The sequence below is a fragment of the Microcaecilia unicolor genome, chromosome 5, assembly GCF_901765095.1.
Source record: "Microcaecilia unicolor chromosome 5, aMicUni1.1, whole genome shotgun sequence".
In the NCBI taxonomy this organism is placed as follows: Eukaryota; Metazoa; Chordata; class Amphibia; order Gymnophiona; family Siphonopidae; genus Microcaecilia; species Microcaecilia unicolor.
The window spans coordinates 589771-606274 of record NC_044035.1 but is presented as its reverse complement, the minus strand read 5'-3'; the positions used below and the strand labels follow the sequence as shown (position 1 = coordinate 606274).

The window sequence follows — 16504 nt, the reverse complement described above, 5'->3', positions numbered from 1 at the left end:
TGTAGGTATAATCAGAGGGTTTCGCTCTCTATCCCCAATCTTGGGAGCACGAGCCAGCAGGAATATAAAGTCTCTTCTGTGCCAAATACATCCCAGAATTATGCCAAAGTGATCAAGGAACATGGGTAAGAAAGGAACTAGTAACATAGTAAATGATATCAGATAAAGACCCATACTTTCCAACCAGTCAGCCCAACATTCTGATAGTAGGATTCTTGGATATCATGGGTGTCTTCTCTCTGTCTCATTCATCTTTTGAAGTTTGAGATAAGAAAGATACAGAAACAAAAATCCACTCAGGGATAAAATTGAGATAGCAAAGGTGGGAAGGTAATGAAAATGTTAAGATTGATTCTTAGGATTCACACCCATCGTATGTAGCTCTTTTACCACTGGACTTATTTTGTTTGATTGCTGTAGTTTCTGGGTTTTGCCTCGTCTGAGTAAGTGGAACCAAGTTTTCAGCCTTCATGCTGTGTCTTTCTTCAGGGTATGCTGTGAGGTTTACAGTTTGTGTTTATAGATAATGGGTTCTCAAACCTGATTGGCTGGGGTTTGAGGCGGGTAGTTTCATAGTAACATAGTAAATGACAGCAGATAAAGACCTGTATGGTCCCATCCAGTCTGCCCAACAAGATAAACTCATTTTACATGGCATGTAATACTTTATATGTATACCCAAGTTTGATTTGTCCTCGCCATTCTCAGAGCACAGACCGTAAAAAGTCTGTCCAGCACTGTTCCTGTACTAAATGTTCTGAAGCTAATGTCGAAGCCCCTTAAAATTTACACTCCAGCCCATCCATATCTATTCAGCCACAATCAGGGCACAGACCGTAGAAGTCCGCCCAGCATTGGTTTTACTCTCCAATTACCGGCGTTCCCACCCAATCTCCGGTAAGGTTCCATAAATCCATTCCTTCTAAACCGAATTCCTTGTGTTTCTCCCACGCATGTTTGAATTCCATTACTGTTTCATCTCCACCACCTCCCGCAGGAGGGCATTCCATGTATCTACCACCCTTTCCTTGAAATAATACTTCCTGACATTACTCCTGAGTCTGCCCCCCTTCAACCTCAATTCATGTCCTCTAGTTCTAACTGTCTCCGGAAAAGGTTTGTTTGCGGATTAATACCTTCCAAGTATTTGAATGTCTGTATCATGTCACCCCTGTTTCTCCTTTCCTTCAAGGTATTCATGTTCAGATTGGTAAGTCTCTCCTCATACAGTTTGCAATGCAAATCCCATACCATTTTTGTAGCTTTTCTTTGCACCGCTTCCAGTCTTTTTATGTCTTTATCAAGATATGGCCTCCAAAACTGAACACAATGACTTGTAGAGGGGCATCAACACTTCCTTTCTTCTGCTGGTTATACCCCTCTCTATTCAGCCTAGCATCCTTCTGGCCACGACCGTCGCCTTGTCACATTGTTTCTTCACCTTCAGACCCTCGGACACCAACACCCCAAGGTCTCTCCTGAGTCAAGCTTACTAAACTCTCCCCTCCTATCCGGTATCTCTCTTTTGGGTTTCTGAACCCCAAATGCATCACACTGCACTTCTTGGCATTACATTTTAACTATGTAATACTATTATGGTTCCAATATTTCAATCTGGTGTAGTAGATTTCAAACTATTATACAATTTCCACCAATACACTTCTTGACGGGCCATGTTTCATCAGTATGGCATCTTCAGGAGAACCTACTGAAAAATCACAACATACTGTTAGCATTTTCATTCACTTCTCATATTAAACTCATTTCTCTAAGGTTACCTTTCAAATAGAACTTTACAGTGTAAGTTGCGGTCTTTCCAGGAGGTGATACCGTTTCAAGCTCCTTGCAACCAGAGTGTTGATGGATGCTCCCTGATTACTCTGTTTTTCTATTAATCAACCACCTAATCTAGCTGGTAACGATGTTGATAATTGGATCAAGCCTGAGTTCCTCATCAGATGATCCAGTCTGTTTCTTTGTTCAGACCTTTTGGCTGAACCGTGTCCCATCGATAAATGTATCTTTGCTCTAACTGGGTTAAAATTGCTGTCACATCCCCTCCCCAGTGCTGTTATGTGTGTGCTAAAACCACATACTTTAAATCTGATTCGTGATGTCTGTAAAGTTCCCAGTGGTCTACTAGTGGCTCTTCCCGTTTTTTGGTATGTAAATACTCAGATGTTCCCCAATGCGTAGTTTCACTCTACGTCTAGTTTGCCCCACGTACCATTTTTGACAGGGGCATGAATAGCGTAAGTCACTTGAGACGTGTTGCAATCTGTATGTGCTCACAGCTGGTATCTCTTCCCTGTATGGGGATTGGTAACAAAACTCACTTCCATTGCGAAGGTACAATAGATACAGTGTTGACATCGCTTCTGCCCTAGTTCTTCCTGGCTGGCCTGCAGTGTGTTGTGGCGAAACATGGATAACGCCTTCAGAAAATGGAAGAAGGAACCGTCTGAAAATAACAAGAAGAAGCATAAGGAGTGTCAAAGCAAATGCAAGGCACAGATAAAGAAGGCCAAGAGGGATTATGAAAAAAAGCATTAGAGGCAAAAAAAACATAGTAAAAAAATTTTTCGGTATATTAAAAGCAGGAAGCCGGCAAAAGAATCGTTTGGGCCGCTGGATGACCGAGGGTAAAAGGGGCGATCAAGAAAGACAAAGACGTAGCGGAGAGATTGAATGAATTCTTTGCTTTTTTTTTTTTTGTTACATTTGTACCCCGTGCTTTCCACTCATGGCAGGCTCAATGCAGCAGGCAATGGAGGGTTAAGTGACTTGCCCAGAGTCACAAGGAGCTGCCTCTGCCGGGAATCAAACTCAGTTCCTCAGTTCCCCAGGACCAAAGTCCACCACCCTAACCACTAGGCCACTCCTCCTCTTCACCAAGGAAGATTTGGGTGGGATACCGGTGTCGGAAATGGTATTTCAAGTGGATGAGTCAGAGAAACTTACTGACTTCACGGTAAACCTGGAAGACATAATGGGGCAGTTCAGCAAACTGAAGAGTAGCAAATCTTCTGGACCGCATGGTATTCATCCTAGAGTACTGATAGAACTGAAAAATGAGCTTGCGGAGCTACTGCTAGTGATATGCAATTTATCCTTAAATCGAGCGTGGTACCGGAAGATTGGAGGGTGGCCAATGTAATGCCAATTTTCAAAAAAGGTTCCAGGGGAGATCTGGGAAATTATAGACCGGTGAGTCTGACGTCGGTGCCGTGGAAAATGGTAGAGGCTATTATTAAAAACAAAATTACAGATCATATCCAAGGACATGGATTACTGAGACCAAGTCAGCACGGCTTTTGTGTGGGGAAATCTTGCCTGACCAATTTACTTCAATTCTTTGAAGGAGTAAACAAACATGTAGACAAAGGGGAGCCGGTTGATATTGTGTATCTGGATTTTCAGAAGACGTTTGACAAGGTACCTCATGAAAGGCAACACAGGAAATTGGAGGGTCATGGGATAGGAGGAAATGTCCTATTGTGGATTAAAACCTGGTTGAAGGATAGGAAACAGAGAGTGGGATTAAATGGGCAGTATTCAAAATGGAGAAGGGTAGCTAGTGGGGTTCCTCAGGGGTCTGTGCTAGGACCGCTGCTTTTAATTTGCTGATGACACAAAGTTATTCGAAGTTGTTAACTCATGTTTTGTTTCGGGGTTCAGAGACCCCAGGTTCTGTCTGGTACTGGAGCTCAGCTGTCCAGTGGCAGAGAGAACCCCCAAGAAGGCTAGATTGACCTCAATCTGACTCCATCTCTAAATAGTACTAGTACTGAGGTAATCAAGAAGTTGTGAAGTTCTAAAAGGAATTGCCACTGAGAGGGACGTTAGTCCGCCTCTCAGCACTGGCAAGGAAAAGATACCAGCCTTATGACAAACTGGATTTAGGCTACAGGTTATACAGTGCGGCGAAAGAAAGCCTGATAAAGCAGAAGTATTTATACTTACAGCCTTTGATCATTAAGTGAAGCCCACAGAACATCATTGGGATGAGGAGTTTATTTGCCAAGATACAAGTCAAATCAGTGATTGACAACAGGCACGTACAATCAATTAGTTATAGGAATATAATCAGCTGCAAACAGGTGCTATCTGAATCTTAGTCTTTTATAATTTCTTTTACCAATCAAAAGGTTTTACATGGGAAAGCAATTAAGTAATTTGTCAGTTCTGCTGGTCACATTGGTTTCCCCTGGAGAGAGAGAGTGGCAACCCTTCTCTCTAGCTTAAACCAGGAAATACACTAACTTTTATAGGTTCATACAGGATATAAGTAATATGACAGTAAGCCCATCTGATTGGATCTAATTTATGTCATGGTTGTCACTGATTGGCTTATGCTAATGAGTAGCTTCATCTCGTGAACATGTTCTCATATTTAGCTTGCTTAACCACAAACTTAAGCACGACCTTACACCTAGTTTGAGGAGCCATCTGTATCCTGTTTATGAGGTTTCTGCACCCTAACTTCTTCCTCATTCTGCTGCATGGTCCTTCCTCATTTAGCTCAAGAGCTTGCTGGAACTTCAGAGTTCAAATTTCGGCTAAAGGCCTGTACTTGTTTTGTCATTTTTAGAGCCTGAACCTAAGTCTCAGGCCTGGGCTTCCAAATAATTATACACTTGCGACAGGATTGTGAAAAATTACAGAAGGACCTTACAAGACTGGGAGACTGAACGGCTAAATGGCAGATGACGTTTAATGTGAACAAGTGCAAGGTGATGCATGTGAGAAAAAAGAACCCAAATTATAGCTACGTCATGCAAGGTTCCACGTTAGGAGTTACGGACCAAGAAAAAGATCTGGGTGTCGTCGTCGATAATACACTGAAACCTTCTGCTCAGTGTGCTGCTGCGGCTAGGAAAGCTAATAGAATGTTGGGTATTATTAGGAAAGGTATGGAAAACAGGTGTGAGGATGTTATAATGCCTTTGTATCGCTCCATGGTGCGACCGCACCTTGAGTATTGTGTTCAATTCTGGTCGCCGCATCTTAAGAAAGATATAGTAGAATTGGAAAAGGTGCAGCGAAGGGCGACTAAAATGATAGCGGGGATGGGACGACTTCCCTATGAAGAAAGACTAAGGAGGCTAGGGCTTTTCAGTTTGGAGAAGAGACGGCTGAGGGGAGACATGATAGAGGTATATAAAATAATGAGTGGAGTGGAACAGGTGGATGTGAAGTGTCTGTTCATGCTTTCCAAAAATAGTAGGGCTAGGGGGCATGCGATGAAACTACAGTGTAGTAAATTTAAAACAAACCGGAGAAATGTTTCTTCACCCAAAGCATAATTAAACTCTGGAATTCGTTGCCAGAGAACTTGGTGAAGGCAGTTAGCTTGGCAGAGTTTAAAAAGGGGTTAGAACGGTTTCCTAAAGGACAAGTCCATAACCACTACTAAATGGACTTAGGAAAAATCCACAATTCCAGGAATAACGTGTATAGAATGTTTGTATGTTTGGGAAGCTTGCCAGGTGCCCTTGGCCTGGTTGGCCCTGTCGTGGACAGGAGGCTGGGCTCGATGGACCCGTGGTCTTTTCCCAGTGTGGCATTACTTATGTACTGTAACATCTTGCCCACATTTTTGGCCCGAGTATAGGCTATTTGGGGTCTATTTTTGAACTGAGAGTGCAAATGCAATATGGGCCAGTATTTATGATGATGTTTGGCACCATGGTAGTGTAAGGGAGCACAACACTGAGGGGCATTTTCAGAAGGGACATCCACGTTTCAATTTGGACGTTCTCGCAAAATGTCCCAATTCAGGGGCAGGGAAACCCGTATTTTTGAAACAAGATGGATGTCCATCTTTCATTTCGATAATACAGTCAGGGACGTCCAAATCCTGAAATTTGGTCATCCTTACAGATGGTCGTCCCTAGACATGGACGTTTCTGATTTTCAGCGATTTTCAAAACCAAGGACGTCCATCTCAGAAACAACCAATTGCAAGCCATTTGGTGGTGGGAGGAGCCAGCATTTGTAGTGCACTGGTCCCCCTGACATGCCAGGACACCAGCCGGGCACCCTAGGGGACACTGCAGTGAACTTCATAAATTGCTCCCAGGTACATAGCTCCCTTACCTTGTGTGCTGAGCCCCCCCCTAAAAAAAACCACTACCCACAACTGTACACCACTACCATAGCCCTTACAGGGTGAAGGGGGGCACCTAGATGTGGGTACAGTGGGTTTTGGAGGGCTCGCTGTTTCCCCCACAAACGTAACAGGTAGGGGGAGTATGGGCCTGGGTCTGCCTGCCTGAAGTGCACTGCACCCACTAACACTGCCCCAGGGACCTGCATACTGCTGTCATGGACCTGAGTATGACATCTGAGGCTGGCAGTCAGTATTTGAAATATAGATTTTGAGGGTGGGAAGGGGTTATTGACCACTGGGGGAGTAAGGGGAGGTCATCCCGATTCTCCTCCGTGGTCATCTGGTCATTTCGGACACCTTTTTGTGCCTTGGTCGTAAGAAAAACACATGCAGGTAAAGCGTCCAAGTGTTTGTCGGGGACGTCCTTGTTTCTTTCGATTATGGGTCAAGGACATCCAAGTGTTAGACACGCCCCAGTCCTGCCTTCGGTACGTTTCTGACACGCCCCTTTGAACTTTGGCTGTTCCTGCGACGGAAAGCAGTTGGGGACGTCCAAAATCAGCTTTCAATTATACCGATTTGGACTACCCTGGGAGAAGGACGACCATCTTCCAATTTATATCGATGATGGGCATCCTTCTATTTTGAAATTGAACCCAACTGTATATTGGTTTGTGTGTTGATATTTGTAGGCCTGGGGACAATAACCACTGGCGGTGTGCGTTCCGAGCTTGCTTGTCGGCATGTCTGATAACTCTATTGGGGTATCCTCGCTGTTTAAAAACTTCCTGACCATCTGATGAGCTTGATATTTGAAGGTGCCCTCTTCACAATTTCTTGGCCCGCAAGAATTGACCTATTGGAATTCCATTTTTCGTGGACAAGGGGTGGCAACTTGAAGAGTGCAGGATTGTATTCTGTCGGTCATTTTTTTTTAATAATGATGTGTGGAAACACCCTTGTTCCAAGGATATATGTATGTTCAGGAAGTCCACACTTTGATCCCCAGTGAGTGAAGAGAATTGTATGTTGGAGTCACACCTGTTTAAGTACAGCAAAAAATTGATCCAGATCAGCCCTATCTCCTTCCCATTTCAGGCGCACATCGTCAATGAATCAGTGCCATACTAATATGTTCTGATTGTAGACTGAGGTATATACATGTGTATTTTCAAATTCTGACATGTAGAGACATGCTAACCGTGAGGGCTACTGTTGCCCCCATGGTGACCCCCTTTATTTGCAAATAATATGACTGTTCATGACAAAAATAGTTTCTTCGAAGTACTAAATGTCCTATAGTATACAAAAATTTTCTTGTCTGTTGATATTTCTAACCTGTGAACATGGTTTTCATAACATTAACGCACCCTTCTGGGGAATATTAGAATATAACGCTTGAATGTCTAATGTTACTAGTATTGAATGTTGTCCCTTGAATACTGACATGAGGCTAAGATCTGTAATAGGTGCGTTGAGTCCTTGATATATGAAACTATGTCCTGTTGGAGATAATGATCTAAGTATTGGGACAAAGGTTCGAGTATGGAGTTTCGCCCTGACACGATAGGCCTCCCCAGGGGTTCCCTTAGTGATTTGTGAACTTAGGTATGAATATATCTGAGGCATTACCGAGAACGACTCATAGATATTTGAATTCCCTGAGAGTAATGACTCCCTTTTGGTTTGCTGTCAATAGTATGCTCCGAACTTCTCATTGGAATTGTGTCATAGGGTTTGTAGGGAGTGCCTCATAAATTTGTGTCTGATAGCTGACACAGCGCTTCCTGTGTATGTTGTTAATTATCCTGCACCACTATTACTCCCCCTTATCAGCCCTTAAAATTACTATTGATGTGTCTTGTTGTAAGTTCACTAGGCTTGCCACTGGTGTTTTAAGTTGTCTATTGGGTTCTGTATTGTGTGTTCCAAATCTGCTGTGTCTCTTAGAACTAGCTGGGAAAAATGTTTCTATGGTAGAATCAGGTGGCCCTGGTGTACTGGTGGAAATTGTATAACAGCATTAAATTATAACTTCCAGACCCTTGACTATTCTTCTAACTTTTGGAGATCCCTTCTCATCATTTCTACTCCCTCCAGGGTATCTGCTCTATTGGCTATCTTTGTGTCATCCGCAAAAAGGCAAACCTTTCCTTCCAACCCTTCAGCAATATCTCTCACAAATATATTAACCAGATTAGGCCCCAGCACCGACCCCTGAAGAACTCAACTGCTCACCTTTCTTTCCTTCTAGCGGATTCCATTTACCACCACCCTCTGCCACCTGTCGGTCAACCAGTTTCCTATCCAGTTCACCACTTTCAGTCCTAAGTTCAGCCCTTTCAGCTTATTCTGTGTGGGACCGTATCAAAGGCTTTGCTGAAATCCAAGTAGATTACATCTAGTGCGCGTCCTTTATCCATCTCTTTGGTTACCCAGTCTTGAAGTCAGTGAGATTTGTTTGGCAGGATTTCATTAGAGAGCTGTTTTCTTATCTTGTACCTAGTTCAGATCAGGCCCACCTTTTGCCCAATATTACCTACAGACCCAAGGAGACACCTTCAGAGCCTGCAAAGTATTGGGTAACTCAGTGCAGTGTCTGGAGTCACTTTGAGAACCGAGGGATTGTTTGATTGTCTCAAAGAAAAACTCCACATGCTGAATGTTGATCTAAACCAGAACAATTCCTGAAAAGAAATCAACAAAACAGTATCAAAAAGTCCATAGCAGAGAAAAAAAAAAGTCTGAAAGGTCAAGAGTAGAAAGCTAGAAAATCTATACTGTATTACTTCTCAAACCATTTGAGTAAACTGCACAAATGCTGGGCCTACCCTTCCAGGTCTCTATACCTCTAGATATATAAACCAGTGCTAGGTTGATCACTTTCTTTTCCAGGCAGAGCACTCTGTCCCCAGAGCTTGGGACAGACACTTTGAAGACCACTTTGGGACTGTTGAGTGTCCTTGGGACTCTTCCAAACCTTCCCCCCCCCTCCCCCCCCCCCCCCCCCCCAAGACCTTGGAGCTGAGCTGCTTATAAGGCTGGTTCAGGAGTCAACAAGAGGACGAACTATTCTAGACCTAGTCCTTAGTGGAGCACATGCAGGAGGTAATGTGTTGGGGCTTCTTGATAAACAGTGATCATAACATGATCGATTTGATATAAGCTCTAGAGTACCTACACACAGGAAATCCAGTATATTAGCATTTAACTTTCAAAAGGAGACTGTGATAAAATGAAAAGTACTGTGAAAAAAAAACTTAGATGAACAGCTGTGAAGGTCAAAAATTTACATCAGGCATAGATGCTGTTCAAAATACCATCCTGGAAGCCCAGACCAAATATATTCTGCATATTAAAAAAGGAGAAAGGAGGAGGTCACGTGATGCCACGGTGAAGAGCAAACGGGGTAGAAGAGCTCCTAGGCCCTGACCGACCAACAGCTGCTAAATAGCTACAAACTCCGATCCTCACAATCTGAGAAAGGTGCAAACCCGTACCGGATACATCGTGCCGGTGGGGGACGACTTAATCTCAATGGCAGCGAAAACTGTGGCGGAAACAGGGAGAGAAGCAAAAAGCGCTGGAAACCCCCAAAATGGCGGAGACAGAGAGCGAGGCCCAAGCTCCGTGAGCTCCGCATGGGTTGCGGAAATTGTATCAGAAGTAACTCACACCGCTGAATCCAAAATCTGATCAAAAGTTTGAAAGGATGCGGGTAACTGGAAACCTGGATGGTAAAATGGAGGCCCTAAAGGGGAGAATTCACAGTGTCCTGCCAGAGAGTTCCGATCTGGAAGATCAAATGCAACAGATCACGGCGGATAAAGAATCGTTAAAATCCAGAGTGGCAGAACTGGAGTCTAAGTTAGACGATATTGAAAATAGATCCCGAGGGGCAATCTTCGCTTGGTAGGGCGGGGTTCATGACGTTTTGGGCGGGGCCGATGACGGGGGAGGCGGGGCCGGTGACGGGGGAGGCGAGCCGGTGACGGCGGGGCGCGGGATGATGATGCGGGGATGATGACGCGGGGGTGGGGTGTCAGGGGCGGGGTTTGACTTTGGCGGGTTTTGGGCTGGATTTGGGCTTGATTGGGTGGGAAAAAAATTTTCCACCTGGCACCCTGCCACTTCATTACTTTTACCTCACCCATTTCTATTCTTCTATCACCTTCTCCCAGTACTTCCACCAGAGTTACACCTAATCATACTGACCACCCTTCAACATCTTCAGTCCTTCTGTGACTGTTCTCCTTGTGCTTGACTGCTTAAATATTTTAAATTTATATGCTTTACTTTTTGTCTAATTAGATTGTAAGCTCTTTGAGCAGGGACGTCTTCTGTGTTTGTACAGCGCTGTGTACACTTTGTAGCGCTCTAGAAATGTTAAATAGTAGGTAGAATGGCTCACTAACACCCTTAATTTACAGTCAAACGGCAGGCCCGCTAAGAATTGAGTGGGCACACAGACTAGGACCCAAGCGTCAAGAATCGGCCCTGAGAATTGTCATATTTAAACTTCTCAATTATGTCCATAAAGTGGATATCTCAGAGCAATCAGAGTAAAAGGATCCCTTAAATATGAAAACAGGTCGATCCTTTGCTTTCAAGACTTCTCGATGAGAGTCTCACTCCTTAGACGGGTGTATTCACAGATCTGCTGTGCTCTACACAAGAGGCAGATTCAATTTGCATTGTTATATCCTGCCCGTCTGAAGGTATTCTCCGATGGGAAAGCTACCTTTTTTGAAACTCTGGAGGCAGCTTCAAGAATACTTGAAACAGACTGCCACAAACACAACAAGCGCAGTGAACTAGGACATAGTCGGAAAGCAGAATAAGATGAGACAGTTCAACCATCGCATTTTGAGACAGTACCTAATCTTTTATAATCGGGGTGGCTTGGACTCAATCGGAATGGTTTGATGTTGATATCCGCGGAAGGAGACTGAACAACACAAATGCAAGAAGTGACCACATTGAACTGTGCCAGACCCCTGTTGAATTCTGCATTTGACGACTCATCAGAAATCAGAATGAGGAGATCGGAGATGGATAAGATACTGTCGACACAGATCCTCACACCTATGAGACTCCAGTGCTAACCCATTATAATGACAAACCAGAGGATAGGCAGATTAAAGCTAAGGACATTCAGGTTGTAGCTTGGTTTGCCCCGATTCCTCTTAGAATTTGACTGCGGATTTGCAAAGCGGTCTAACTTAATAACGGGTATACCTCCTGAGGAAAAACGACTGATAATAATCGGAGGTTACATGAGGGTCGGACTGTACTAGCTAAACAGGGACAAAGGAGGAGTGGATGAATGATTAAGACTTATGTGGTCATCCTCGAAGCTGTGAACTGTTGTATCTAGCAAATTATAACAAAACAGAAAGTTGACTGAGATGTTGTTTAAAGGGCTGCATATTCTGAAGGGAAGATTGGGTTACGATAAATTAAAGTTAAATCTAATTAATGTTGGAACTTGCTAATGTACTTAGATATTATGGATAGGATTGCAGGTAACAGGGGAGGTTAATGGAACAGAGACATGGACTGGAACGAAGAAGGATTGGCTGTTTGGAAGGGAGGGGAGGAGTCTCATTCTGAGTGACTTAATAGGAGTAGCCTGGCACAGGCAAGCTGTGGATGGTGCAATTCTCGTAAGAGGATGTATAAGAAACAAGGGGGAATAGAGGAGGGGGAGGGAGGGAGGGCAGGGGGAAGGGGCTGGATAGAGGGCTAGAGGGAAGGTGCCAGATTGAAGGAAGGGGGGGAGAGGGAAGGATAGGGCAGACTTTGACTCTGTACGATCAGACAAAGAGGAGCAGGATGAGGAACAAGATGGGGAGGTCTTACGACCCTCCGGAGGCGGTGATATATACTAGCAGGAGTAAAAGAGTGGGGTTAGAGGTTGGACTGACCCTCCCACTACTGATAAGACTGAATACACAAGAGAGGAAATCTCAAAGGGGAGGATGAGACCATTAAGATTTATAATCATGGAATGTAGGAGGTGTTACATCCCTGATTAAGCGGCAGAAATTTTACAACTTTTTATGTTAAAACAATTTTTATTGATGAGGTCACGTGGTATACAATCCATCTCAGTCAATATAAATCATATAACAGCAAGTCTAGTACATATTACTAAACCTGAAATGTCCATCATCAATGTTTTCCAAACTTTTCTCCCCTATCCCTTCCTTCTTGTCTACTCCTATATCTATATGTGTACATGTATAATTACTGTGCAGTTGCATAACTATTAACAATAAACTTTATATGAAACTCTAATATTTATAATTCGTGTTTTACTCAGTGTATTATCCCAACAATATTTACCTGGTGGGTCCTCTTATGTGCTCCTTCAAAGGATTGTTCTTCTATCTAATAATACACATGTCCCTCTATTATGCATTGAACATTTACCCTTCCCACTCCTATAACCTCCCTCCCCCTCTACTCGCTAAAATGTTCTCTAAACATCAGGTTAATTACCTCTACCTCTGCACATGCTATTCCTACCAGAGTGTAAAATATTGGTCTTGCTTCTTTTGGCACTGTGCTCCCTCTTATAATAGGGGCAGATTATTGAGCACTGCGCTTCTCGCTTTATGTGAGATACTGTGTAAATATCTGTTCCAATTGAAATAAAGGCTTTTCTTTTCTTTGGGATGCTGCGTGCCGCTCTAGCCTCCCATAACATCAACTCATGAAATTTATTCCTCCAAAACCAGATGGTGGGTGGTTCCTCTTGCAACCAATGCCTCAGTATACATTTTTTCCCCACTGCGTATGCCGTACCCAGTAATAGATCCATGTTCTTGTCTGATAGCTCATAGGCCCCCCCTTTTGTTTAATAACACCCCTCTCCACGAGGGAATTAGTCTGTGCCTATGAGAGTCTCAAGGTAATTATGGATCCTTTCCAGAAATATTTTCACTTTCATACACTCCAAAATGCATGCAGATGGTATTTCTCCCTTGTCTACACTTTACACACTGAGCAAGATTTTACAACTTTTAAATAGACAGAAAGCCGATATAGTATTTTTACAAGAGACCCACCTGTCCTCAGTGGAACATGCCAAATTTAAGAGATGGTGGTGGGACAGATACTGGAAGCACCAGCTCAAAATCAAAAAGCAGGAGTGTTGATACTTTTTAGGAAAACTCTGGAGTTCCAACCACAGGGCTGCTGGCGGGCGAGAGATGGAAGGTTTATAATAGCTGAAATCAAGATTAACCAACAGGAACTGCTGCTAGCAAATGTATATGCCCTGAATGTTATAAGCCACGCCTTCTTCAGTCCATGGTCCATGCAGTTGCCAAACATGAGGGTTTCCAGTAGTTATGGGAGGAGACCTTAAACACGGTGCATGACCCCAGCTTAGATACATCAAAAGGTCAGAGAGCTGAGAAGGGAGCGAGAATGATCTGACCAAGGAACATTTGCCCATTCAGGATCTGTAGTTGAACATCTCTGATCTTGCTTGGACAACAGAGCAATAATATCGAGCACATGACCTTTTTCAACCGTAGGTTCAGCTTATGAAAAAAACCCAGTGATTCCAAACAGGAAAACAATCGATCAACTGAGAGATCCAAGTTGTTAGTTGAATCATTCAACTTGAATGCAAATTCACATCAGCGCAGAAGTTGAGTAAAAGTAGCGGAATATTGAGAAACAAAGTCAACAAACTGAGTCTTAGTTGCTCCCGGTGGGCTATAGATCAGCAAAAAGCCTAAAGAACCTGAAACAGCATTGTTGCAATAATTGACACAGCATCTTTTCTTCTCTATCCCGTGAGAACAATTGAGTCTAATAATTTCAAATGGTAAAATATTATTCCAATCCCACCCCCTTTTTCGCTTGATGCACACGATGTAAGATCTTGTACCCCGGAGAGCAAGCATCCAATATGATCAGGCTATCCAAATCTGTCAACCAAGTTTCTGTAACAAGCTAGCCCTATATCATTATCACAAGGACCTAGCATTAAAATATTAACAAGGTACTGGGTGAGTAAATCACTTTCCTCATAGCCTAGCTTGTACAGCTGATAACAGAAAATTAGCCTTATTTGGAGTAGGAGTCGCAGAGGGAGCTGTGAAGCATAGGTGGGCCAGTGGATCTTTATCTCCTGACCTCTAGTATATTGTTTTGAGAAAGTGTTTTATCTTTATTCAGCAAGTTCTTACACTTTCTCTGCACTCAGAGGCCTACATCTCCTAGAAAATCCTTGCCTGTGGAGAGAGTTCATTAGACCATGTTGGTTTTTTCCACAGAGTAAAATTTATATCACATTTTTCAGAAGTCTGTTGATAAATTGGTGTATGTAGCTGTATTCTACAGAGGAATTCACTAGATACATGAACTTCTTTAATGTAAAAAGCAATAGGTATACAATGGTAAAGAATGCATAGGACCTCCACCCCCTGACCAGCTAAGATTTTCCTAATGAATGTACTGCCTCAATGTATGGAAACATATATATGCGTGTAGTATGTATCTCCTGAAAGCCAGGACTGGTTTGAGCACCACTGGTATAGGGAAAGGGAACCTTGTCTTAATCAATTGTTTTTGTTTTTTTCTAATATTTTCAGAATGGAATTTTTGATAAAGATGCAGTCATGAAGGACATCAGGGCGATATATCAAGTTTATAATGCCCTTCAGGAAAAAGTCAGGTCAGTTCCTTAAATTGGACCTGGGTGGAGATTTTTTTGTGAAAGGGGGGAGTTGTGGCAAGGGGGATAAAGGTTCTCTTTGTCATCTTCAAACACAGAGTGACTGGCAGTGTGTTGCATTGGGAAATAGCTTCCTATAATGTTATGTGCAAGGACATAGGGGTGAGGGATATTGGTGACCCTGTTAATTTCTATATAGGAGAATTAGTATGGGGTGAGAGGTGGTTGGGGAGCATTTAGTGCATGAGATGGAAGTATTGCTTATTTATTTGTTGCATTTGTATCCAACATTTTCCCACCTCTTTGCTTACTGTAATGCACGTCTTCTCACTCTGTCCTGCAGGCTTGCGTAGCCAGTCAGTTTTTCATGATTACCACAGTGAATATGTATTATTAGTAACATTTGTATAGCGCTACCAGACGCACGCAGCGCTGAACACCTGACACAGAGAGACAGTCCCTGCTCATAGAGCTTATGTATGAGATATATTGCATATTTGGCAAGCCATTGGGTGCAATCTTCCATAATCATGAAAATCCGCCTGCTAGGTGAGTTGAGAAACACCGCTCTATGTGCAAATGAGATGAATATAGTTTGAAAAGTAAATGAAACTAAATATTCAGTGGGTTTACATATAATTTATTTAGTTATTAGGATTTATTTACTGCCTTTTTGAAAAAATTCACTCAAGGCAGTGTACTGCGAGAATAAGTCAAACATAAGAAATGGACAATTAACAGCAGTAAAAATATTCAACATGTCAAGCAATACTCTGTTAATCAATTGCAAATCAAGCACTCATTTCAAACATTAATATTGTAAAAAATAGCCTCAAAAGCCTAGGGTACCTTTAGAATAGGACGCCAACTGTGATGGCTAATATCATAGGCTCCTCCTCCTCCGAAAACAACTACAGAGTAAAAAACTTCCAAAAAAACTTTAATAACGGAAGAAAAGTCTGTAGTAAAAAAACTGAAGTAGGGGTGATAACTATATATGATTTGAGTGCTTAAAAAAGCAATATTGTGTTCAAATTCAAAAGATTGAAAATATCTATACGTAATAAGATATTGAAAGTATCACAGTACTTGAAGTACCGTCTGTTTTCACTTCAACTTATATATGAAACATTGGCTATTGTACTGAAAACATTGCAGCTTAGAATTGATATATATTTCCATCTGCATAACTAGTACTAAAAAAATCTATATTGTACTTAGCTTGAGATGGAGATAAACATTGAGTCGTTTAGGTGTAGCCAATGTTGGTTCTATGAGTGAAAACTAGTGTAAATGTCCTGGTTTCTCATCCTGTTGATCCCCTAACCAATCTCTATTTGACTTCACATAGAATCTTTCTCTTCTCGACAGTCAACACAATAAAACATTTGAATAGACAGCATAGGGTATAAGCAAAGATAGGTAAGAGAGAGAGTAAAAGGAGTTGGAAAATAAGGGGTCTAATTTAAAAGGTCAGAAAGGTGCTTGAATATTAACTTAGCCTATGGATAGGAGTGGATAAACATTTCCTGCTATAGTATGTGCACCCTGTGTTACTGCTTGTGTGTGTGAACTAGCAAGTTATTATTTCTTCATTAAAGGCCTGGGTGAAGAGCCAAACTTTCATCTGCTTCCTGAAGTAGAGGTACTCTGGTGTTGAGCAAAGCCTTTCAGGGAGTGCATTCCAGCTTATGGGG

General features: G+C 42.6%; 1 protein-coding gene across 1 annotated transcript in view; it reads left to right on the top strand.

The window, feature by feature from the left end:
• Positions 1-16504, top strand: part of ABRAXAS2 (abraxas 2, BRISC complex subunit) — a 141308-nt gene that overhangs the window by 97226 nt on the left and 27578 nt on the right. Inside the window, 2 exon segments of the mRNA XM_030202556.1 lie at positions 6-131; positions 14730-14811. Of these exon segments, the coding sequence (XP_030058416.1) occupies positions 6-131; positions 14730-14811 (208 nt within the window).